Source organism: Zingiber officinale, chromosome 7B (genome assembly GCF_018446385.1).
Source record: "Zingiber officinale cultivar Zhangliang chromosome 7B, Zo_v1.1, whole genome shotgun sequence".
Classification (NCBI taxonomy): domain Eukaryota; kingdom Viridiplantae; phylum Streptophyta; class Magnoliopsida; order Zingiberales; family Zingiberaceae; genus Zingiber; species Zingiber officinale.
The window spans coordinates 115,171,717-115,199,232 of NC_055999.1; the positions used below are offsets into that span (position 1 = coordinate 115,171,717).

Sequence of the window (27,516 nt, forward strand, 5' to 3'; positions counted from 1 at the left end):
GTTTGGTTTAAAAAAAAATAAAATAAAATTAATTTAAGTATTTATTGAATATTGTAATATGTTGAGGGGATATATTAATGTATTAAAAATTTGGATAAGAAAATGTTAATTTTTTAATTTAAAATATTAAAAAAATAAAAAAATAAAAAAAACTATTAATTGATCTCCTGCGCGACGTGCACGACTATATATATATATATATGTCAAAAAATAAAATAAAATTTATAATTAAATTTTATATAAATAAATAAATAAATTTATCTATAAATCCGTCCAAGAATGTTAACGATCGAACCAAGTTTATATACTTTATAAATGCCCAAGGTTAATTGTTTACCTTGTAATTTAAATCGGGATTGATTTGAGCATCATGCCTTGGACAAGGATGGCCCAACACCAATTTTGCAGGGCGAGAGATCACAATATTCAACCTTCTTCATTCTCCATTCAACGTTATTGTTCTTCAAAATGTTCACACACAATAATAATATAATATAATATAATATTGAAGAATGAGGAATTCGATTATGATAAATTAAGCTATATATAATTAATCGAAAATCCAAAGGCTGGTCAGTCAACTCTCGTGAAGGCTAGGAGGAAATGAAAGTGGCCTGCATAGTAATTAAGATCGATGTTGGAAGGTGCATCAGGCTCCACAATTAAGATTCTTAAAATCTTCTTCAATAATTAACCTCATGCATGCCGTGCCCAATCTAACCCTGTGAAAGTTGATGTCATATAACAGCACAATGCAAGTCATTCGATTCATTATATGGCTATCTTTTCTGTTTGATACATCTGACTTTGATATTTCGCATGAAAACAAGAATCTAGCTAAAACATAGTATTCTAATCCGTATGAATACAAAATTCATCAAGATTTTATAGCAAAATAAAACATAAAGCTAACGACTGCAAAATAAACAAAACCTGATTATAGCGGAACGTCTCTATGTCGTCTATGAAGTCTGGAGATCATACGAAGAAGCAATGGACGAATATTCATTGTGGTAAAAGGTGATTCGTTCGTCCCTAACGTCTTCGTTAATCCGTCCTTAGGTCAATACGAAAAAGGTAAATCACGGGAACTACTAGCCCAGACAATGACTAATGCATAGGTAGGACAGAAACCTGACTACTAGCCAGAGATTGACCCCCAGATCTCATTGTGACAATCCCATGCACTAGCCACTAGTCCATCGAGAGGACTAATAAGGTATATCGGATTTAATTAGATTACTTTATTGGATTTAATCCAATAGGACATGCACAATCGGGTTTAATCCAATAATCCACTGAAAATCCTCTCCAGCTCGGTGGCTCAGTTGACTCGGTAACTTTATTGACTCTGCAGCTCAGCAGCTTGGCCTTATAATGCAACTCGGCCATACGAGGCAGAATGGTCCTACAAGACAGTTTTGTCTCCCAAGCAACTCATCTGTTTTTTTGTTTGACAGTATGTGATTATCAATTTAGATCATTTCAACAGATATATATATCTTATATATCTGTTGGAATTGGAGAGCAACAAAATAGATATACTAAATCATGTTTGTCTCTTAAATCATGAATTTTTTCGTGATACATATAATTTTAAATAAAATAACATAACAACATACCTCAAGTCCTCGATAGGTGTGAATAATATCATAAACAGATAAGAGCCCCACATGTGACTCATCTAGCGGTATTCACGTGCACTAGATAACGAACTTGACACGATCCGTTAGGTGCTAGCCTCTTGGATCGACAAAAACTTAGAAGCAATAACGATTTCTTTTGATGGAAGAAAGCGAAGAAAACTTCTAGGAAGAAATGCAGAGAAAAAGTTTGTCGCTTAAATCTTTCCAAAGATGACTACTTATAGCCTCCGAGGAATATGAAAAGATATGACTCTTCATATGCTCCATTAATCATCACATTATGATTATTCTTCGAATTCTCCATTACTTATTATTATAATGACTTTTCAAATTCTCCATTAATTATCATTAATATAGCTATTCGAATTCTCTCTTCTTTGGATCAAATAGATCTATATTTGATCTTGACTAGCTCCCGATATTTCAGAATTAATTAATAATCCAATTAATTATAATTCAGAAATAATAAAATTGATTAATTTTAATATCCACTAAAATAATTAATCATAGATAATGTTCATATCTATGTGCTATACGTGCAACCGTCTAGGTTTTATACATGAAGACAGTGTAAATCCATACACAGACTAAGGTAACCGTCTAGCAACAATTTTTAGTCACCCAATGCGATAAAATTAATATCAGTCATAGACTATAAACCATTATGAATCGATTATTATATAATTCAATCTCTTCATCTAAGCCTACATCCCAATCAATTCGGTACATTATACATCATCACCAAATTAATTGTTTTACTTATTTTTAAGGATATAATAGACTTATCTTGAATGATAAATCATTCCTCCCATGATCAAGAATTTTGAGCCACTAGTATCTCAATCAAGCGACCAGGATGTTAACTCCTAATCCAAGAGAGCGATGAATTCTCTATTGACTCGACACTATTCTCTCTACGTTTTGCTATACATTAATCACAATCTCATTAAAGAATGCTTTTAATGACATCAAAGTACATAACTCTACGCATAGAATAAATGAATGTCTCAAATCAAAAAATCAGTTACACTCATTCATAAGCGAAATGACTAATGATGCTTAATATGTGGTTAATCGGGTCGTATCTAGTATGTGTACCTCTAAGCTCAAGGTACCCCCAAGTACAACTTGAATATCCATCTCTTGGTCTATCTCGACCTAGTCACACTCAGCGTTGATTTAGATCTCCATGTCCCCTTTAGATATCTATCTGATTAAGGACTATTTTTAGATTAATATACTCATTAATCTGTGAGACTTTATCATTAATCATATACGTATAAAAAAGTAAATAATTAACGATAAATATTTATCTTTATGAAATAATTATCTATAAATTAATAAGAGTGTTTTGACACATAAGTGCGCACACTAACAATATCTAAAAGTGATTTAGTATATTTTTAATTCAGCAAATTTCCTCTACCTCTAACAAAGATTGTCCAGCATGCATAAATTAAACTAACACACGACATAGGGCTAAGAGAGTTGCAACCACAAGAGGAGCCTCTGAAACAAATACCATGGATACAACCCGTAAGGATTTCCCAGTTGGTGACTTCCGCCTGGCCGTTGCTTTGAGGATAGGCCACTAATGTGAAAGCCTGTGCAATGCCATAGCCCTCGCACCACTCCTTGAGTCTCCTTCCGACGAACTGCCTCCTATTATCTTAGACAAGCTAGCGAGGGATGCCGAATCGACATAGGATATTTTGCCATATGAACTTGATGACCATGTGTTCGGTTATCTTGGCTAGCGGCTTAGCCTCCACCTACTTTGAGAAATAATCTACTACGACAAGTAGAAATCTGCACTGACTAGTCGCCATTGGAAATGGTCCAACGATATTCATGCCCCATTGGTTGAATTGACAAGATATCATGGATGCCTTCATTTCCTCGGTCGGTCGGTGTTGGATGTTGTGATATTTTTGACACGATAGGTAGGTGACCACTGTCCGAGAGGCATCATCTTGCAGTGTGGGCTAAAAATATCCTGCTAACAGGATCTTTTGGGCCAGCGATTTGCCGCTCGAGTGACTTCCACAGGAGCCCTAATGCACTTCTTGAAGAATGTACTCGACGTCCTCCGGTCCGACACACTTGAGCAATGGCCTAAAGAAAGCTCTTTTATACAACTGGTCTCTGATCTGAGTGAACCGTTCGACCCTCTTTTTTGGAAGGCGAGCTTCTTCCTGATCAGCTGGAATGCTATTCGACCGGAGGAACTCTATCAATGGGCTCCTCCAGTCGCTCGAGAAGTTTATTCCATCCATCCTATTGATGTGAGCCACCAATGAGACTTGCTCGATCGGTTGCTCTATCATGATCGGTGACAATGAACTAACTAATTTAGCTAACTCATCCGCGATTTGGTTGTCCGAGCGGGCAATCTTCTGTATAACAACTTCTTGGAAGTTTGCCTTCAACTTCTCAAAAGCTTATGCATATAGCCTGAGTCAGGAGCTACTTATTTCAAACGCCCCCAATAGCTGCTAAGCGGCCATCTGAGAATCCAAGTGGATGATGACTTTTGCAGCTCCGACGTGCCGAGTTGCCTGCAAGACGGCTATTAAGGCCTCGTACTTGGCTTCATTGTTTGTAGCCCGATAGTCTAGTTGCATGGACAGTTGCATCCTGTCCTCCAGAAGTGAAATCAAGAGAATGTTAATCCCACTACCTTGCCGAGTGGATGATCCGTCTACGTATATTTTTCAAATCGCGTCTGGCTCGGCATCCGGATGCCTCTGGGTTAGAAGAACTCTTCCCAAGGTTCTGTTGGTCATCACGATGATCAAATGTAATAGAAACTATGGACAGAGTCTTCGAGCGGTGAGTAATAGCGCATAGGCTAATTGTTTGAGACAGGTGTAGTGAGACTCTACATATTTTAATATATGACTCAGAAAATATACAAGCTGTTGCTCATAGCCGTTCTGCCGTACTAATGCCGAGCCAACAACATAATCGGTGGATGGCAAGTAAATCATTAGCGGCTCGCTAGAGATGGGCTTGGCTAATACAGGCAAGGAGGTAAGGTACTCCTTGAGCTCTTCTAGCGCCTTGTCGCATTTTGCGTCCCACTAGAACTTAGTCGCTCGGCGCAATATCTTGAAGAACGGGTGACTCCGGTCAAATGACTTGGAGATGAACCTTGATAGCGCGGTGATCGGTCTGGTCAGCTGTTGGACCTCCTTTAAGTTATGGGGCGGGGGCATGTCATGCAGTGCCTTCACCTTACTCAGATTTGCCTCGATCCTCCGTTTGGTGACGATGTATCCGAGGAAGTGGCCACTCCTTGCTCTGAACAGGCACTTGTTCGGGTTCAGCTTTATCCCGTAGGCCCTTAAAGTATTGCAAGTTTCATGATGTCTGCACAAAGGTCAACAACTCGGAGGGATTTTATTAATATATCATCAATATATACCTCCATGTTGTGGTCGATCTATCGTTGGAACACCTTGTTCATTGGTCTTTGGTAGGTGGCGTCAAAATTCTTCAATCCGAATGGCATGACATTGTAACAATAAGTTCTGTTGGCAGTGATGAAGTTGACCTTCTCTTGATCCTCATGAGCGAGCGACACTTAGTGGTAACCTTAATATGCGTTGACCATGCAGATCAGCTTGCAATCCACCATGGAGTCCACCATCTGGTCTATCCTGAGCAGGGGATATAAGTCCTTCAGGCAAGCTTTGTTTAGGCCACGAAAGTCGATGTAGACTCGTTATTTATTGTCCGACTTGGAGACCAGCATGACGTTGGCAAGCTAGCTTGGAAACTAAACCTTACGGATGTGACCAGCTTCTAGCAGTTTTTCATCTTTGCTTGGATGATATGGTTCTCTCTTCTTATGTCTCACAAGCCCAGCGTCTGGTCGGAAGTGAAGCTCATGCTGAGTTACACTCAGTGAGATGCCCGGAAGCTCGTGGGTCAACCAGGCGAACACATCGTGGTTTCGCCTAAAGCAGGTGACCAGCTCTACCTTCTTCTCCTCTGTCAGATCGGTAGCGATAAAGGTGGTGGGCTCTGATTGGCTGGGATGAATCTAGACTTCCTCCTTTTCCTCGTAGACCAGGATGGGAGGTTCTTCCTTGATGGCATTCACTTCCAAGCGAGGGGCCTTCCTCGTGGCTCTTACTTCGGACTTGATAATCTCGACGTAGCATCGCCGAGCGGCCAGCTGATCGCCTTTTACTTCACCCACCTTGTTGTCCACAGAAAACTTGATCTTTTGGCAGAAAGTGGACAACACCACTCGAAACTCGTTAAGGGCAGGTCAACCCAATATAATATTGTAGGTGGACGACGTGTCCACCACAATGATGTTTGTGGTACTTGTCCTATTGAGCGGCTCCTCTCCGAGCGATATGACTAGCCGAATTTGGGCGATCGATAATATTTCATTGCTTGTGAACCCGTAGTGTGGGGTCATCATTGGCTGTAACTCACACCAGTTAATTTGCAACTGGTTGAATGCCTTCTTGAATATAACATTCACCGAGTTTCCTGTATCAACAAAGGTTCGGTAAATATTATAATTAGTTATTACCACTCGGATAATTAGGACGTTGTTGTGAGGGATCTCCACTCCCTCTAGGTCTCTGGGGCCAAAACTGATCTCAGGCCCCTCAGCTTTTTCCTTGTTGCATTTGACAACATGTATTTCTAGGCGCCGGACATGCGACTTCCTCACTCGGTTTGAGTCACCGCCGGTTAGCCCACCAGCAATCATTCCAATCTCTCCCCGAGCGACGTTGTTTTGATTTTCCTCCTCCCGAGCCAAGGTCCTAGTCCGCTTTGCAAAAGCTCGGGTAGAACTTGTGTTGTTTCTCTTTTGAGGCTGATAATGATGTCGTTAAAATGCCATTCAATCGTCATCTCGCCACCCTACTAATTAGCGCCTATTATGCTGATCGGGTGATGGTGATCGATGGTGATATCCTTGGGGCGCTCGTCGGCTCGCAATTGGCATCAAATTGTAGCAATCACACGTGTGTGCGTTGTCGACTGATGGAATAGGCAAAATATTGACGTCCATACCTTTCCCTTTGCTGCCTTTGAGTGATTGGCTACCACATGCTGTACGACCTACGTTCTAGGCTCCTGGTGTTACTGTTCACCTCCCGCTCGGAGCCCCTTGGGTGGTTGATGGCTACTAGGTGGTCGCCGTTCAGGCGCTCTTGCGGGCTCGATCGACACCTCCTTTTTTCTTGCTGTTTGGGCCTCTTCCACATTTATGTACTCCGTGGCCTTCCTAAGCAGGTGGTCGACGTCGTTCGGCGGCCTTTGGATGAGTGAGCGGAAGAACTCTCCTTTAGTCAGCTCATGGGCGAAGGCATTCACCAATTTTTCTGAGGAGACTGATAGAATATCCATGACTACCTGGTTGAAGCGCTTGATGTAGGTCCTCAGTGCCTCCTTGGGTCCTTGTTTCAAGGAAAATAGGTTAACGATTGTCTTTTGGTAGCGGTGGCTGCTCGCGAAGTGGTGTAAGAATACCGCTCGAAAGTCTTTGAAGCTATGAATGAGCCGATCGACATTAGTCTGAACTAGCGTTGCGCTGACCCAAAAAGTGTAGTGAGGAAGACTCGACACTTCACCCTGTAAGTGTACTGATGAAGTGTGGACGCGTTATCTGTTGGTTGCTACTCGGAAAGCCTAGAGGTTCCACTGTACAAAAATTTTGTATAAAGGTCTGAACCTTTTCCTAGCTACCATGTGTTCTTTTAAATTAAATTTTGGATCGCCTGCGGAACTTAACACGTTTGATCCAAAACTTAATCTATTCGTTCTTTTAGGTTTTGACTTGGGTCTCTTGTGGAACTTAACACGTTCGACCCAAATCACCTTAAGTTATTAATTCCATTAAATATTAATTTCCATAATTGGTTCCCAGTACTGACGTGGCGAGGCACATGGCCTTCTTGGATATGGGAGCAACCACCACCGACTAGACAAAACCTTTTATGGAAAGCTAATATTTAATTTCCTAAAATAACTTTAGGTTAACCGAAAAGAACAATCAAATCACAAGGAAAAAGAAAACAAAAGAACACAACATCGAAAAACATATTCGAAATACTAGAATTGCATGCCTCTTGTATTTGGTATTATTTCCAAAAATAACTAGTATGATGCGGAAAGAAAAATTACTAGTTATACCTTTTAGAAAGACCTCTTGATCTTCTACCGTATTCCTCTTCTAACCTCGGACGTTGTGTGGGCAACGATCTTCCGAGATGAGAAACCACCAAAGCACCTTCTTCTCCTTTCTTCAAGTTTCGGCCAAGCACTATCCTTCCAAGAGATGAAGATCTTTTTCCACCAATCAAGCTCCAAGGGATGTAAGCTTTCTCTCCTTCTTCTCCAAGCTAAAATCCGGCCACCACTTGATCTTCAAGGAGGAAGAGAGGTCCGGCCACAAGATGGAGAGAAGAGAAAGGAAGGAGGCCGACCACACCAAGGAAGAAAAGAGGGAGAAAATAATAGAGGTTGTTCACCCATGAAGGCTCCTCTACCTCCTCTTTTATAATCCTTGGTCTTGGCAAATAAGGAAATTTTAATAAAAACTTTCTTAATTCTTTTGCCATGAAAAGGAAAATTTTATTTTAATTAAAATAATTTTTCTTCTCACTAAAACATGGCCGGCCACTTACTTCCTCAAATCAAGGAGAGTTTTAATTAAACAAGAATTAAAACTTCCTAATTTGTTTCCAGAAATTTATAAAAATTTCTCCAATAATTTTATCCCTTCATGATTGGTTTATAAAAAGGAAATTTAATAAATTAAAATCTTTCTTTTAAACATGTGGATAAAAAGAAAGTTATCTCTAAAAATTAAAATCTCTTTCAATCTACAAATAAGGAAAGATATCAAATCTTTTCTTAATCTTTTGTAGAAACTTATAAAAGAGAATATTTAATTTTTAAACTCTCTTTTAAATCATGAACATGTTTAAAAAGGAAAGTTTTCTTAAAATTTAAAATCCTCCTTTAATCAACAAATAAGGAAAGATTTTTAAATTTTAAACTCTCTTTTAATCATGTAGATGATTTACAAATAAGGAAAGTTTTTACCAAAAATTAAAACCATCCTTTTAAACTACAAATAAGGAAAGAGATTAATCTCTTCTCTTAACCTTTTGTAGAAAGTTATAAAAGGAAATTTTAATTTTTTAACTCTCTTTTAAAATCATGATATCCACATAAGAAATAATTTTATTATTAAAAATCCTTTTTAATATTCTAGTGGTCGGCCACCTAAGCTTGGGACCCAAGCTTTGGCCGGCCACCTACATGACTCATCCACTTGGTCTTGGCCGGCCCTAGCTTGGGTTCCAAGCTAGCTTGGCCGGCCCCATTGGATGGGTAAGAAGGTGGGTATGCGGTGGGTATAAATCTCTATATACTAGAGGCTACGATAGGGACCGAGAGGAGGAATTGGTTTTGGTCTCCTGATGAAATTAAGCATCCCGTGTTCGCCCCGAACACACAACTTAATTTCATCAATAATAATTCATTCCACTAAAGAACTATTATTGAACTACCGCACCAATCCCAAATTACATTTTGGGCTCCTTCTTATTATGAGTGTGTTAGTCTCCCTGTGTTTAAGATAACAAATGTCCACTAATTAAGTAAGTTACTGACAACTCACTTAATTAATATCTAGCTCCAAGAGTAGTACCACTCGACTTCATCGTCATGTCGGACTAAGTCCACCTGCAGGGTTTAACATGACAATCCTTATGAGCTCCTCTTGGGGACATTCTCAACCTAGATCACTAGGACACAGTTTCCTTCTATAGTCAACAACACACACTATAAGTGATATCATTTCCCAACTTATCGGGCTTATTGATTCATCAAACTAAATCTCACCCATTGATAAATTAAAGAAATAAATATCAAATATATGTGCTTGTTATTATATTAGGATTAAGAGCACACACTTCCATAATAACTGAGGTCTTTGTTTCTTTATAAAGTCAGTATAAAAGAAACGACCTCTAATGGTCCTACTCAATACACTCTAAGTGTATTAGTGTAATTATATAGTTAAGATAAACTAATACCTAATTACACTACGACCTTCCAATGGTTTGTTCCTTTCCATTATGGTCGTGAGCTACTGTTTATAATTTATAAGGTACTGATAACATGATCCTCTGTGTGACACCACACCATGTTATCTACAATATAAATTAATTGAACAACTTCATTTATCATAAATGTAGACATTTGACCAATGTGATTCTTATTTCTAGATAAATGTTTATACCAAAAGCTAGGCTTTTAGTATACACTCTAACAATCTCCCACTTATACTAAAAGACTAAGCTGCCATATCTGCTGCCATACATCTGATTCCCAACCCTTCAACATGTCCATCAAAAGCTCTCGCCTTAAGGACCTTAGTGAAAAGATCTATAGGTCATCATCTGATGCATTCTAGGTAGCAACAACTTTTCCTCGTTTATACGATTTCTCGTATTGGGTGGTACTTGCGCTCTATTGTGTTTACTTGCCTTTATAGACTTATGGTTTCTTCGAGTTTGCTACTGCACCAATATTATTACAATAAATTGTAATAATCTTTGGACAAACCAGAAATCATATCTAAGTCTATCTTGAGGTTATTGAGTCATTCAGCTTTTATGGCTACCTCAGAGGCTTGCCATATACTAAACTTCTATGGTGGAGTCCAGAAAAACACCTATGCTTATCACTCTTCCATAGTTATGACTTTACCTCCTAAAGTAAACACAAAACCCCGAGGTTGACTTATTATTGTCCCTATCCGATTGGAAGTCAAAATCCATGCAACCCACAAGGACCAAATTAACTGCCTTGTAAGCTAGCATATATTCTCTAGTGCCTCTAAGGTACTTCAATATATGTTTTACTGCAATCCACTGTCCTTGTCCAGGGTTACTTTGATATCTGCTAACTATGCCCTTGGCAAAACAGATTTCTGATATCGTGCATAGCATACATTAGGCTTCCGACAGCCGAAGCATAAAGAACTGCCTTTATTTCCTTTATCTTCTTTGATGTCTACAGAGACATATCTTTAGATAAAGTTACTCCATCCTGAAAAGGTAAGAAACCTTTCTTGGAGTTTTTCATGCTTAAAACGAGCAAGGATTTTTCTGATATATGAAGCTTGGGATAAGTAAAATATTCTTTTCTTGCGATCCCTTATTACTTTGATCTCAAGAATATATACATTCTCCCAAGTCCTTTATATCGAATTGTTTGGACAACCATACCCTTACTTCTGACAACATTTTGATATTGTTTCCAACTACCAAAAATGTTATCTACGTATAGTACAAGAAATACCACCATGCTTCCATCACACCTTTTGTATACACAAGACTTATCCGGTTACTAAATAAATTCATAGGTCTGAATTACTTTGATAAACCGGATATTCCAAGACCTTGAAGCTTTGCCTCAGTCCATAGACTGATTGACCCAAGATGCTCTTAGCCCTTTGCAATGAACCCTTCTGGTTGCTTTATATGGATGCTTTCTTCAAGACTTCCATTAAGGAATGTTGTCTTGACATCCACTTGCCAAATAGATAAAAGAATCCGGATAGACTTAAGCATGGTTACTAGTGAAAAAAGTTTCCTTTTTCATCAAGCCTTGCTTTGAAGGTTTCTACCTTCCTGTCTATCCCTCTTTTCCTATTATAGACCTTTTACACCCAAAGGCTTTTACACCACTTGGTGGTTCTACAAGCTTCCAGATTTTATTAGAATACATATATTCTAATTCTGTTATTCATTACTCTTTGCCAAGATGCTGCATCTTTATCTTGGAGTGCTTCATTATATGACCGGAGATCAAGTTCATGTCCTCCAGGGATCGAGTCCAAAAACTCTCCCAAAACATGAACCTATTTAGGTTGCCTAACAACCCTCCCACTACAACAAGGCACTTTCTATAATTGTCTATCATTTGTGATACGTGTTGCAGTTTCCTTGTGGTATCTCATCTTGTACAGTTGGTACTAGATTAGACATGTCTTTTATTATTTCCTTAAGAACAAATTTTCTTATGGGCACATGGTTTATTACATAGTCCTTTTCTAAAAATCGGTCATTGATGCTAACAATGACCTTCTGATTTTTAAGACTATAAACCTACTTTCATTTCACTAGGATAACCCACAAACGAGTGAATTCCTGTCCAACTTATCATTGTCTCTCTTCTGCATATGTGCTGGACTACCCGAATCCGAATATGCTTCGAAATAGGTTTTCACCTATTCAGCAATTCTATATGAGTAGAGAGTTCTAACTTGAAAGGTACTATGTTCACTTTCGTTTTCAGAGTTTATCCTTAAAACAAATTTGATAATTTTCTGAATAATTCATCATCTATCTAATTATTCCATAAGAGTTCTTTTACCTTCTTTCTACTACACCATTCTGTTGGGGTGTACCAGATGCAGTTAGTTGGTATTGAAATCCAACTTTTGATAAGTGACTCCTAAAATCTCTCAAGAGGTACTTGCCACTACGATCTTCCATAGTGACTTTTTACTTTATTTCTCCGCATCAACCTTGTACTTTTTGAACTAATCAAAGTACTTAGTCTTGCGGTACATTAAGTAAATTTATTTATATCTTGAATAGTTGTCTATAAATTAGACAAAATATTCAATACTACCTCTTGTCTGGATAGTCATAGGATCACACAAAACAGAATGAACCGATTTCAACATATCTTTGACTCCATACCCCTTGGACTTAAAATCTTCTTGGTTATTTTTCTTCCAAGTAAGACTCGCAGGTTGGAAAGATTTCCACTACCAATGAACCCAAAAGTTCATCAGCTACCAATGAATCCTACTCAAGTATAACCTAGCTTTAAATGCCAAAGATATAATTTGTTCATTTCCGAAGGTTGCTTTCTCTTAAAATTAGAAGATGTGTTACTAATTTCCATTTGTTGCATCGTGGGAGTTATTGGATTATAAATTGTCAACCATCATACCAGAATAGATAACTTTCTTATTTTTCTTGATAACAACTTTGTTATCAAAATAGACATAATATCTATAATAGTTTAGAAACCGAAATCGAGTTCTTTCTAAACTTGGTACGTAAAGACAATTACTTAAAATCCATATTTTATTCTTATCAAAGGATAAACATCTCCCACTGCAATGCTACCACTTACAGTAGTGCCCATGTGGACGGTGATTTACCTTTCATTTAGTTGTCGGGTTTCGGAACCTCAATGAATTGAGACATGATTAATGGCATCTTGTATCTACACTCCAGGTTACGGTAGATAACACCACTAGACATGTTTCAACTAATGAATTAAATACACCTAAATTGTTCTTAGTTCTAAGAACTACCTTAATGTCCAAGTCCTATTTCCAATCATTACAATTGGGACTACTAAGTCTTTTCTATAGTATGACTACTAGGGATTGACAAACATCCTAAGAATCACAAAACATTTGGTCAAGATCAACTCCTTAAAATCTCCATGAATTTTGTGTATACAAAATCGAAGAGGAGATTTTATTCATTAATTTTATTATCTCGTCAACTTTACTTTATGAATAAAATTAATAATTGATCGTCTTTGATCAAATATTTGGTCAAAACTCTTTGAATTTAAAATAACATTGATTCCTCAAACAATATTATTTAAATTTACCAACACCTCAAACACCGTGAATTTTGCATGTCACGTTAGTGTGGACGTATACAAATTCAACATTTGTAAAGGAGGGTTTTACCCATTAACTATCTTGTCAGCGTATCTTTATGACAAATAAAATTATCTCGAACACGTTAATTTTGTATGCCACGTTAGTGTGGACGATACAAAATCAATCATTTGTAAGAGGGTTTTAACCTTTAATTTTATTATCTTGTCAACCTAGTTTTATGACAAATTAATAGTTGGTTTCATTTGGTCACACAAATAATAGCAGTGACTCGATGGGAGGATACTATTAGATGTGTCTAAGTGTATACCATTACTTGACACTAAGTCCATTAATAAGATTATGCCCTTCGGTTGGGGAAGATCACACGCTCTTAATTAACTTCCTATAGTCATCCAAAATGGAAGTCTTTAGTGATCCACAAACAAGCTCATCCGTTATGGAGGAAGGCACTCGAGCCAACGCGCTTGTTTATCACTAGAATGGAGACCATGAGATTTATTTAAAATCCTCTCCCACTTAGTTATTTATAAACGAGGAATTTTAACTATGCTAGCCTACTAGTCATGTATACTAACATGCACACACATGACAATATAAAAGCAATAAATAGAAAATCTAATTTTCAACTATTATGGCTTTTATCTCTAGTTGTCCTCCGTGTGTTGTCATCCCAAGCTGCTGCCATATTTGGCCACCGCCACCGGGTCTAGCTGTCGCATCCATCTTGCTCCGCTCGCCTCGTCCTTAGAAGGTTCCACGCTTTGCAAGATTCGATCCGCGACATAAATAGAATTTTACATTTTGATCCTATATTCCATAAAAGGAATGTACATATATCTAGATCAAAAATAAAATCCTAATAAAACTAAATACGACTCCTGCTGTATTTTATAATACAATTATGCACACAATAAAATGCCCTTGACATGTCCAGGGTCCAATCACACACATAATAACTATAAGCCATAATAGTTGGATCCTGCATCCACAAAGTTAGCATATCCTACTATTAACTGCCTAAATTATGTATGACATGTATAATTAAACTAATACCAAATACACGAGGCAAAACCCTAGCTCGATACCAATTGTTGGTTCTACTCGGAAAGCCTAGAGGTTCCACTGACAAAAATTTTGTATAAAGGTCGAACCTTTCCTAGCTACCATGTGTTTAAATTAAATTTTATGAACTTAACACGTTTGATCCAAAACTTAATCTATTCGTTCTTTTAGGTTTTGACTTGGGTCTCCTGCGGAACTTAACACGTTCGACCCAAATCACCTTAAGTTATTAATTCCATTAAATATTAATTTCCATAATTGGTTCCCAGTACTGACGTGGCGAGGCATGGCCTTCTTGGATATGGGAGCAACCACCACCGACTAGACAAAACCTTTTATGGAAAGCTAATATTTAATTTCCTAAAATAACTTTAGGTTAACCGAAAAGAACAATCAAATCACAAGGAAAAAGAAAACAAAAGAACACAACATCGAAAAACATATTCGAAATACTAGAATTGCATGCCTCTTGTATTTGGTATTATTTCCAAAAATAACTAGTATGATGCGGAAAGAAAAATTACTAGTTATACCTTTTAGAAAGACCTCTTGATCTTCTACCGTATTCCTCTTCTAACCTCGGACGTTGTGTGGGCAACGATCTTCCGAGATGAGAAACCACCAAAGCACCTTCTTCTCTTTCTTCAAGTTTCGCCAAGCACTATGCTTCCAAGAGATGAAGATCTTTTCCACCAATCAAGCTCCAAGGGATGTAAGCTTTCTCTCCTTCTTCTCAAGCTAAAATCCGCCACCACTTGACTTGAGGAGGAAGAGGTCCGCCACAAGATGGAGAGAAGAGAAAGGAAGGAGGCCGGCCACACCAAGGAAGAAAAGAGGGAGAAAATAATAGAGGTTGTTCACCCATGAAGGCTCCTCTACCTCCTCTTTTATAATCCTTGGTCTTGGCAAATAAGGAAATTTTAATAAAAACTTCCTTAATTCTTTTGCCATGAAAAGGAAAATTTTATTTTAATTAAAATAATTTTTCTTCTCACTAAAACATGGCCGGCCACTTACTTCCTCAAATCAAGGAGAGTTTTAATTAAACAAGAATTAAAGCTTCCTAATTTGTTTCCAGAAATTTATAAAAATTTCTCCAATAATTTTATCCCTTCATGATTGGTTTATAAAAAGGAAATTTAATAAATTAAAATCTTTCTTTTAAACATGTGGATAAAAAGAAAGTTATCTCTAAAAATTAAAATCTCTTTCAATCTACAAATAAGGAAAGATATCAAATCTTTTCTTAATCTTTTAGAAACTTATAAAAGAGAATATTTAATTTTAAACTCTCTTTTAAATCATGAACATGTTTAAAAGGAAAGTTTTCTTAAAATTTAAAATCCTCCTTTAATCAACAAATAAGGAAAGATTTTCAAATTTTAAACTCTCTTTTAATCATGTAGATGATTTACAAATAAGGAAAGTTTTTACCAAAATTAAAACCATCCTTTTAAACTACAAATAAGGAAAGAGATTAATCTCTTCTCTTAACCTTTGTAGAAAGTTATAAAAGGAAATTTTAATTTTTAACTCTCTTTAAAATCATGATATCCACATAAGAAATAATTTTATTATTAAAATCCTTTTTAATATTCTAGTGGTCGACCACCCAAGCTTGGGACCCAGCTTTGGCCGCACGACTCATCCACTTGGTCTTGGCCTAGCTTGGGTTCCAAGCTAGCTTGGCCCCCATTGGATGGAAGGTGTGGTGGGTATAAATCTCTATATACTAGAGGCTACGATAGGACCGAGAGGAGGAATTGGTTTTGGTCTCCGATGAAATTAGCATCCGTGTTCGCCAACACACAACTTAATTTCATCAATAATAATTCATTCCACTAAAGAACTATTATTGAACTACGCACCAATCCCAAATTACATTTTGGGCTCCTTCTTATTATGAGTGTGTTAGTCTTCTGTGTTTAAGATAACAATGTCCACTAATTAAGTAAGTTACGACAACTCACTTAATTAATATCTAGCTCCAAGTAGTACCACTCAATCGTCATGTCGGACTATGTCCACCGCGGTTTAACATGACAATCCTAGAGCTCCTCTGGGGACATTCTCAACCTAGATCACTAGGACACGCCTTCTATAGTCAACAACACACACTATAAGTGATATCATTTCCCAACTTATCGCTTATTGATTCATCGAACTAAATCTCACCCATTGATAAATTAAAGAAATAAATATCAAATATATGTGCTTGTTATTATATTAGGATTAAGAGCACACACTTCCATAATAACTGAGGTCTTTGTTTCTTTATAAAGTCAGTATAAAAGAAACAACCTCTAATGGTCCTACTCAATACACTCTAAGTGTATTAGTGTAATTATATAGTTAAGATAAACTAATACCTAATTACACTACGACCTTCCAATGGTTTGTTCCTTTCCATTATGGTCGTGAGCTACTGTTTATAATTTATAAGGTACTGATAACATGATCCTCTGTGTATGACACCACACACCATGTTATCTACAATATAAATTAATTGAACAACTTCATTTATCATAAATGTAGACATTTGACCAATGTGATTCTTATTTCTAGATAAATGTTTATACCAAAAGCTAGGCTTTTAGTATACACTCTAACATTATCAAACTGGGCTAGGTGGTCGTTCGGATCGGTCATTCTATTATACTCACCGATCATCCACGGGGTGTAGTGCTTTGGCAGAGGGTCATCCAAAATTCTCTGAGAAAACTGTTGATTGATCCGCTCGGGCAAATCATTATTCCTTAGTGCTTTCCCTTTACGTGCGTCCCAAACGGGCGTGTCGTCCGAGGAGGATCCTCGTTCCTTATCCACTTGGCCTAGCTCCTCTGCTGAAGTGTGGAACAGTGCTCGATGGAAGGGTATCGGCACGTGGGGCGCGTCTCCATATGTGCCGGTCGGCTTCTTACTCTGTCCCTGAATGAATTCATGATCCGATCGGTCTCTATATCCGACTGGATGACCCGTTGTTGAGGCCGCGGGTTCCTGTACATGGCGATCAACCAACATCTATTGTTGTTGTTGCTCTACTATTTTTGCCGCTCGGGCTTGTATCAGCGCATCCAGCTCCTCCTTTGTTAAAGTAACCGTGGCGAGTCATCCAACATCCTCCATCTTTGGTTTCATCCTCCTGGACACGTGGTCATGGACACGTTCTCCAACTGGCTGTGGGCACGTCTTCCGATTTATTATCGTATAATCCGCCTGTTGACCATACTCAGTGTCAGCAGCACTATCTCCCAAAAGGATATCTCGAAATAGGTCAGCGATCCCACTGATCGGCCGAGCGAGATAACCGCTCGACCTAGTACTCCCCCGCTTGGTCGGCCTCGACTGTTCTTCTATACGGTGATTGGGTATAGTAGGTTATCGATCGCCTCCCGATCGGACAAGCTCTCCGGTCTTCTGGTGTTCTGCCTCTCCATACCGAGCGTCTGGTGATCTTACCATACTGCTCCGAGCTAGCCGGGTGGTCAGCTCCGGCAAGCCCGTTGCCGATCGAATATTGTCTGCCCGACTGGCCCTTGTGGTTGACCTCCGCTCGACCTTCGTAGGTGAATCTTTTGACATCCTGACATTGATCACCTTGATTTCGATCTCCATCTAGATAGTTGACTCATACCAGACGAACCCTCCCTTATCACGACATCAATTACTATCTATAGTAGCAAATAGAATGCCGAGTATCTCTTAACGTTAAAGAGTATAGTGTCTAACATATCATCGGATCACTGCCTCTTGAAACCCCTACTTAGTCATCGGATCACTACCTCTTGAAACATAGGAGGGTAAAAATATTACTGGATTGAAAACACATAGGGTTAAAGGTGTTTTACGCTTTATTTAATCTTATTTTAATTGCCACATAAATTTATTATAAAATTTACTGGCTAAATGTACCTTCAAGTTACCTAAGGATATGATTCACATTTCTTATAATTCACATTTTTCACTCTTTATAAGCTCATTATAGTTCTTCTATAAAAGCAAATGGCACATGATTATTTTTTATTATGAAATATTAAAAACTATTTTTTAAAAATCAACCTCAGTTAAAATTAATTGTGGTAGCATTATAATTTGCAACTCAAGATTTTATAATTGTAATTTAATTATGCTCTTATTTGGGTTAGTTGTGGCCGCTATATTTATATTTTAAAGTTTACAGTTTAGATTAGTTTTGTTGCATTCTTATCTTTAACGAAAATGTGACTTACCTTAAATATTTTATAGTTTTCATTTCACCTTAAAACTTCACCTCTTTTGAAAGTTTTTCAATTGATATAATATATGATCCCGTCTGAAAGTTGAGTCGGATAGAGACGGGTTGTGCTGTCCTCGGGGTTGACAGAAAGTCGTTGCGAAGCCTGGTCGATCTGTCACCTGCTGAAAGGGTGCCCACGGGTGGATGACAGGGGATGATGACGAGATGACGAGACGAGAGTCCTGCACACACTCAGACGAGCCGCCCTCACGTTAGAGACCTAGAACCAAGGAAAAAGTTCCCGGGTCAGGCCCTTCGATGCTCAAGTTAGGTACTTTTTCCCAAGAAATACAGAGAAAATGACGAAAAGTAAAAGATGAGTGCGAAAAGACGAGTGAGTGTACCTGCGTAAGGGACAAAGTTCCCTTTTTATACTGCAATGGGTGCTTCTAGAGTCTGACGGGTGTCAGGGAATGTCGGATGTCAGGCTTTGTCTGGCGGCGAATGACACGTGGCGTCCTCCTATAGGTCTAGGAAGGAATCAACAGGCGGTGAGCACCAGACCGTTAGCATATTCTCTGACAAGCAGTGATTATTCCCTGACAGGTTCTTACGATTCCCTGGCTTGTTTGTCGTGTAGTGTATGCTTACCGCAACCTGTTAACCGTGGACTGGGTCCCTATGCCCGCCGACTTCGATCTGTGGGATGTGGACCTATATTTCCTAACCTGCGTTTGCCGCTTCACAAATCCAGATCTGTACATCCATCCCTGTCCTGCGTGTCCTGTCTTGTGAACTCTTGACCTGCCTTACCTTGTATCGTGACCTGTATACCTTAGTTTGGTTCCGCTTATCCTTCATCTCGACCTGTACGCCTCCGTCCGATTTCGTCTGTCCCGACCTGTATGCCTTAGCCCGATCCTGTCTGTCCCGACCTGTACGTCTTAGTCTGATTCCGTCTGTCCCGACCTGTACGCCTTAGCTCGATTCCATCTGTCCTGACCTGTACGCCTTAGTCTGATTCCGTTTGTCCCGACCTATACGCCTTAGTCTGCGTTTTGTGCCGCAAGGCTAGAAGTCCTGACCTGTATCCTTGGTTGGCATATCCCGACCTGTACGCTTTGGTCCCTATGTCCTGTACTGCAAGGCTATAAGTCCTAACCTGTATCCTTGGTTGGCACATCCCCACCTGTACGCTTTGGTCTTTGCGTCCTGTACCGCAAGGCTATAAGTCCTGTCCTGTATCCTTGGTTGGTATATCCCGACCTGTACGCTTTGGTCCCTATGTCCTATGCCGCAAGGCTAGACGTCCCGACCTGTATCCTTGGATCGCGCATCCCAACCTGTACGCTTTGGACGATACCTACCTGTACGCTTTGGTGCATGTGTCCTGTGTTGGTGCGGTTAGCACTAACGGTCTAACTCAGGTTTTGATGAATGACAAATTAGGTTAAGTTAGGTTTGTCGTTGTCTAACACTCTGATTGAGTGTGCAGGCGAAGTCCAGACAGGTCGACGGGCTGACCAGATGTCTGGCACGAAGCCCAAGCGGGTCGACGGGCTGACCGAATGCTTGGCACGAAGTCCAAGCGGGTCGATGGGCTGACCGGACGCTTGGCACGAAGTTCAACTAGGTCAACAGGCTGATCGGATAGCTGGCAAGAAGTCCAGACGGGTCGAAGGACTGACCGGATGTCTGACAGGTGAGTAAAGGTAAGTCACTGGATGGGAGTGACTGTGAGGACACGTTCCCGGGAAGGGAACTTAGGCGCCGATCCGACTTAGAACCATTTTGGAACTCTAAGTCGAGATCTTACTAGATTCCGATCTCGGAGAGACGGAATCTAAGTCATACTCTTCATGTTGAATTTATAAACTGTGCTAATATGTTGTTTTGTAGGATATACATTATATATTTGCCTCGAAGTAACCTTGTCTTGCAGGAGAAGGACTTTCTGGAGAAAGGTGGTCCGGGCGCCCGGAGGCAAACTTTATCCTGATCGCGGCGTCAACACCTGGAGCTCGCTGGTTAGGACTGCTACGTCACACCAGGGCGCCCGGAAGGGATCCAGGTGCCCCGAGCATCCTATAAAAGGAGGGTCAATGGCGGAGCTCAACACACAACTCAGAATTGACGATTTGCCCTCCTGCGCTCCTGCGACGTTACGACGCTACTCTGACAAAACTCTGTTCCTTTCCAATTGTTTTATATTTGTTGGTATTTTATTTCTAGCTTTTTTGTACTTAATTCTTGTAATCAATTGTTCGAATTGCTAGTGGATTGCCCAACGAAAGCACTCGACGAGTGTGAGCCTTGGAGTAGAAGTCGACATAGGCTCCGAACCAAGTAAAAAGAACCTGTGTTAGCCTTGCTCGTTTCTACCTTACTTTTCCACCGCGTTTACTCTTTTCGAACGCTTATCGATATTCACCCCCCTTTATCGATTCTTCACGATCCAACATCCTGTACTGCAAGACTATAAGTCCTGACCTGTATTCTTGGTTCGCACATCCCGACCTGTACGCTTTGGTCCATGTGTCCCATACTGCCCCGTACCGCAAGGCTATAGGTCCTGACCTGTATCCTTGATTGGCACATCCCGACCTGTACGCTTTGGTCCCTGCGTCTTGTGCCGTAAGGCTATAAGTCTTGACTTATATCCTTGGTTTGCATATCCTGACCTGTACGCTTTGGTTCCTGCGTCTTGTACCGCAAGACTATAAGTCTTGACCTATATCCTTGGTTTGCATATCCCGATCTGTACGCTTTGGTACCTGCGTCCTGTGCCGCAAGGCTATAAGTCTTGACCTGTATCCTTGGTTTGCATATCCAGACCTATTCGCTTCAATCCATGTATTTTCTGACCGGTGCGTCCCGGTCAGTTCGAACTCTTATTTGCCATGCAGACCCGACCCCTGAATGCTGCTTATGTCCCCCCTGGGTCATCTTGTAATCTGAACCCTTGTCCTCCACATAAGCGGGACTTTTGACTGCCACGTAGGCGGACTTTTGACTATTACGTAGGTTTGACTTCTGATCGCCACGTGAGCTTGACTTTTGACTACCTCGTGGGCTTGACCTCTAACTACCTTGAGGGCGTGACTCCCGATCATGTACCGTATCAATATATATTTTTTCATTGTTATGCAACATGTTTGCTAATATTTATTATCGGCCTTAAAAATTCTATTTCTTCGTAATATCTCATTTTACCTTTAAATTTATGCTATATTTTACATTTTAATATTTTTATTTCTGTAAAAACTTTTAATTTTTAGTTTTTTTTTATTTTAAATTTTGTCATAATAATTCCTTTTTATTTTCAAAATTTTCTAACTACATAAGTTTCTTTTGCACATTTTCTAGTTCCCACGGTTAATACGATCCATATATGAGTATTTACTCTAATAGATTTAAGTTAATTTTCAGTGGATATAGATATCTAATTTTTTCCATATAATTGGCTGTTATGGTAGAGTAAAAATGTCCCTTTTACTACAGATTAATAATACTGAATCACTCGGGATGATCTAGTGGCTAGCACATGCTCTCGGGACGGTCTAATGGCTAGCATATGAGGTGTTACTACCATGAGGCCTGAAGTTTGAATCTTGGCAAAGCCGAGGTAAATGCCTTTCTTATGTATTAATCATTATTCCAAAGGCTAATAGTCACCTATGATTTACCTCCTCCATATTGACCCTGAGACAGATTAATGGGGATACAAAGGACGAACGTATTCACCTTTTTACCACCATAATATTGAATCACTCGAAATGAGCGATATCACCTGTACCTTTTCCAACTCAACTTAGCTTAGTTTTTTAAAATTTTATTTCAATTCCAAATATAATTCCAAATATAATGGCGTGGAAGTAAATTTATAACAAGTGTTATTAAAATCTCTTACAAATTCTTTTTTTTTTTTTTTTGGATAAAAGTGAGTTTATTAGGAAGAAAGTTTTATTTTACCCTTATAGTTTTTCAATTGATCATTTCAATTTCTAAAATTTGATAAATTATATATTACATTTACTTTTTACATATATTTTTTTTTGTAACTCTAGCTGATCTATTAATTTAGTCACTTTCCTTTTAAGATTCTCATAAGTTTTAAAATATCCATAAAACTTCTTTTAGTTGTAACTATGGAGTGGAAAATTTTATTTTAATTTTAAAATTTATCAATTTAAAGTTTGTTAAGTTGAAATAATAATCAATAAATCTGTCAACTAAGAATTAATCACACAATGTGCACTTAAACCATCATAATCTTAATAACACTTACTACAAATGATTCAACACTTGTATGTATGAGTAATTTTCAATCTCATTTTCATCTACTATTAGGAATTCCAATACTGTATTGCACAGAGGAATATAATAATTTTCATAAAATGAAATAAAATAAGTGCATTCTTTGTGTCATAGATTACACTAAAAGCACAATCATAATATTGTTTCATTTGCAAAATATCACAAGAATATGGTTACTAAAAGCACACTTACAATAAAAGCTCACAATTCTAGTATGGAAACTTCTTATAATTACATTCATCGTAAACTTTATTTTTTCTAAAAACAACTAACCATTCACTGTTCTATTCAATCTTATCTTGATAGCCACATAAATTTTATCAACAATGCCATCGACCTTCTTAAAGTAAGAGTACCTCCATTTTTTGATAAATAGTAAAAGGATAAACACACTCCACAATCCAACAAAATATCCAAGTGTACTACTTAGATAGATTGATAACATTGACGATAACATTGCATGCTCCTCGCTTGTCGCATTGGTTTTGTTCTCATGAAAGCAACTCTTATTTACCAAGTCTCCACAAAGATAAAGATTACCAATATAAATGGATGCATCATCTAACGTTTGAAGCTGATTCCCTGAGGGAATGTTTCCAGATAAGTTGTTATAAGATAAATTCAAATGATTTAGAGCATTTAGTTGTGACAAGCCTTGAGGAATATCACCTAATAAATTATTGAAGGATAAATCTAAAGTTTCCAAAGAACTCATTCTACCAATACTATCGGAAATTTTGCCTTTGAAGTGGTTTCTTGATAAATTCAAAGTGTTGAGTTCAACAAGGTGTCCTAATTCTTCAGGAATCTCATCCGTCAAATCATTATTTAAAAGGTCTATGCTCTTCCCAAGATACAAAATCGATGAAAAGGTAAGTTTGTCGCCCTTTGTAACTAAAGTTATGCTCTCCATTTCCTCGTAAGAATTATCTTCTAAAAATATCAATGGAATACTGCCCGGATTCGGAAGTTGTTTTGCTGATGTCGAAATCATTGTACTAAAATTTCCAAACGAATGTGGTATTGACCCTGATAATGTGTTATTTGCAAGGTCGATGATTTGTAGATACCTCAAATGCCCAAGTTGTGGATCAATATTGCCATGAAACATATTTGAGCTCAATCGAAGAACGCGTAACTGCTGCCAACTTTGCCCAATCCATAGAGGTATTTTTCCAGAGAATTTGTTGTCACCGAAATCAACAATCACTAACTGTTTACAATTTTGCAACGAGGATGGAAGATGCCCTATTAGACTATTATTATTCAAGTGCAAAAACACTAGATCCATCAAGTTGCCAAGAGAGCTTGGAATTTTTCCGAAGAGCATGTTGCTTGCCAAATGAATACGTTGAAGACCTGTTCCCTCTTGCCAACATTGAGGAATTTCTCCAGAAAGTTTGTTGTTTGATAAGTCGAGCCATTCAAGACTATGACAATTGCATACATTGGATGGTATGCTTCCAATAATATGGTTATGTGAGAGTAACAAACTATATAAATTTGGTGTGAATAAAGTTGGTGATAGTGGTCCTGAAAAAACATTAAGAGAAAGGTCTAGAACTAGTAAGTTGGGTGGAAGATGAGGAATTGGACCTTAAGTAAATTTGAATCAAGATATAGATTAGATAGTTTAGTTAAATTCTCCAAGGATGCTGGCAAAGTACCACTAATTTTATTACGAGAGAGATCTAAAAATTCAACGATAGAAAGAGAGTTCCAAAACCATTCAGGTAAGTTGTCCTCTATACTTGTATTGTACAAATCAATAGCCACGATGGATTTTTGCGAACGAAGCCATGTAGGTAATCTAGGACCTAATTTACAAGAACCAAGTCTAATGACTTGTAATTGAAAAGGAGGGTTCCAATTGTGGTCTATTGCTAAGGTAATACCAGACAAGGACAAGGCGTTTAGTTTGGTTAGGTTGGAAAGGTGAAACTCAGTAATATCACCCTCAAAGGAATTGAAAGAGAGGTCAAGATACTCTAAGTTGACTAGTTTCCAAATCTCATGTGGTATTAATCCAGAAAGTAAATTAGATTCAAGAGATAATTCATTTAAAGTTGTTAAATTTCCTAATTCACTGGGTATTGGACTGATTAGTGAACAATTATCAAGGTACAGTGCTGATAAGCTTGATAGATTCATAATCCCCATTGGTAAAGAATTTCCAAGTAAAGTATAGCTCAGGTCGAGGTATGTTAGATGTTTCAATTTCCATAACGTATCAGGTAGGGGACCAGAGAGAAAATTCCCAAAAAGATAAAGATGTGTGAGGCTAATTAAGTTGCTAATTTCAATAGGCAACATTCCTCGAATTTCACACATGGAAAGTGTAAGAGACTTGAGGCTCGTGAGATTCCACAACCAGTTGGGAAAAGAAGAATTGAAGAAGTTTTCACTAAGATCGAGAGTTGTGAGAGAAGTGAGGTTGAGATGGAAATTAAGAGAATACTGAGGGATATTATTAATTCCACAAGCAGCTAGATTTAATTGTTGTAGGGAAGGTAACATGTTGACTGCAGATATCAAATTATGGGAAGCAATGCTGAGATTCATATAGGACATGTCCAGATAAATCAAAGAAGAAAGGTCGGAGAGCCAGTCAAGGCTATGGACAAGTGTAACAGAATAAGGATAATTATATGACCTGAGATCAAGATAAAGTAGATTAGTTAAGTTTCCGAGACGAGGGGGAATGGTTCCACTGAAGTTGGAGAATGAAAGATCAAGATGGAGTAGTTTGTGGAGAGAACCAATGAGTGGTGGAATTTGGGTGCCATCAAAGTCATTAAAACTTAGATTTAAGGTGTGCAGATGAGTTAAAGACAATAATGATGGATGCAGCAGCTCACCCCTCAAAGCTGTGTCCGACTCATTCAGTTGGTAGGCATTTGGATTTTGAAGGTTGAGCTCGGCTACTCGTATGCTGCCTGTTCTGTTGTGGCAGACCACGCCAGTCCATGCGCAGCAGTCTACTTGGGCATGCCATGAAGACAAGCGGGCGGAAGGATCTTTGATGGCGGATTTGAAAAGCAAGAGAGCATCCCTCTCCCTCTGCAAGCATCCCTTGCTGCTCACTCTCCCTTCTACTCCAGCTACCTCCATAAAAAAGAAGGCCAGGATGATGAGCCAGAAGAGCCTGACAAGATAAAGATTGTAGCAGTGGTGGGGGTGGTGCGGTGGCCATGGCTCACGGAAACGGAGTCTGCTTCTCCAGGCCTCTGCCATAATCTTCAGTGTTGGTTTGCAGAAATGGAATGCCAATGGCCAAGTATTTATTTTAATCATAAGATTTTATATGATAATATTAAGAATCGCACCGTTCCGAGAAGATTAAAAATTACCATTCATCCATCAGCAATAAGTGGCCAACGAATTTCCGGTCGGCATCTTATGTGGAAATTAATTAGTTTCAGCTCGTGAGTCGCCAACATTGACGAGTAGACAAGTGAAGAACGATTAATATTGAGGCACATGGGAGTCGGTGACGCGGCAGAAAGAGACAAATGAGATTGAGAGATTGAGAGTTGAGACTAATTGAAGAGGACTTGGGTGAGAGTTGAATTTGATATTTTATCCTATCTAAATCGGAGAGAACGGAGTGCCGGACACGTAGAGTCGAAGTGACTTTGATACTGACTGTACAAAGACTACAAATGCAAAGAATATGGCTGAGTAAACTTGGAGTTAGAAATCGTGGGTCTATACAAATCACAGAGAGAGTCAATAAAAATAAAATTATTAGAATGAGAATTAGAAAGAGAATTTTTGACACGGACATTCTTATACTTAAATAAAAAAAAATAATGAAAGAAGATGATGAATAATAATAGAATCGTAGTAGATACGTATATAAGTGTATGAATGTGCGTAATGTATTTGATTAATAGAGAGGATATTTTTTATAATGCCTCACATACCTTCGTAATAGACTCCAGGGCGTAGTACAGTTGGAGGTGCATCGTTTCGTAGCTACGAGATCTAGAGTTCGATCCTCAAGGTGTCATTACCTGATGTTAGCGTCTCGACTATGCGCTTTCAGCTGTGTATTTATATTTACATCCCTCTATATCCGTGGGACCGGCTCTAGGGGGGCCGTTGATGTGGCAGTTCCATATTTTTCATGTAACCTCCATAGTAATTATTGGTGTAGTTTGTACTAATAGTCTAACTCAAATTTTGATGAATGATAAGTGAATTAAATTAAGTGTTTTGCGATCTAATTGCATTATCAAGTGTGCAGGAATTGGCAAGTCCAATGGACCGGACACCATGCTAAAATTCAGCTAAGTCTGCAGGACCGGATAGCTGGTGCGAAGTTCAGATAGATCAACAGGATGAGTAAATATCTTGCAGAAAGTTCGATTGGATTCGAGGGACCGGACAGTCTGCATAAATAGAGATAGATTCAATCACGGAATTATTAATTCTTTTATTTCTAATAAAAATATAATATTTGAAAAGAAATTTAAAATAGAATTTAATAAAAAATCACGTATAAAATTTTATAAAATAAAATAAATACTAATTATAAAAGTAATTTTAGATTTATATGAATTATG

At 38.4% G+C, this 27,516-nt stretch overlaps 1 protein-coding gene across 1 annotated transcript; it reads right to left on the reverse strand.

Moving 5' to 3' along the window:
* Positions 1-423: 423 nt before the first annotated feature.
* Positions 424-26,231, reverse strand: LOC122007043 (receptor-like protein EIX2). The gene is made up of 2 exons (XM_042562803.1): positions 25,807-26,231; positions 424-722 (listed from the first exon to the last, which is right to left on the reverse strand). Exons 1-2 carry the CDS (start codon positions 26,180-26,182, stop codon positions 697-699), a joined length of 402 nt encoding a protein of 133 aa, XP_042418737.1. The 5' UTR covers positions 26,183-26,231; the 3' UTR covers positions 424-696.
* Between the last annotated feature and the right edge of the window lie 1,285 nt (positions 26,232-27,516).

Excerpts from the sequence above, each read along its gene's own strand:
- LOC122007043 (XM_042562803.1), bottom strand. The coding sequence starts at position 26,182 with ATGGCAGAGGCCTGGAGAAGCAGACTCCGTTTCCGTGAGCCATGGCCA. Across the intron at positions 723-25,806 it reads GTCGGACACAGCTTTGAGGG|GGTTAGATTGGGCACGGCAT; the intron begins GTGAGCTGCTGC and ends CAACTTTCACAG.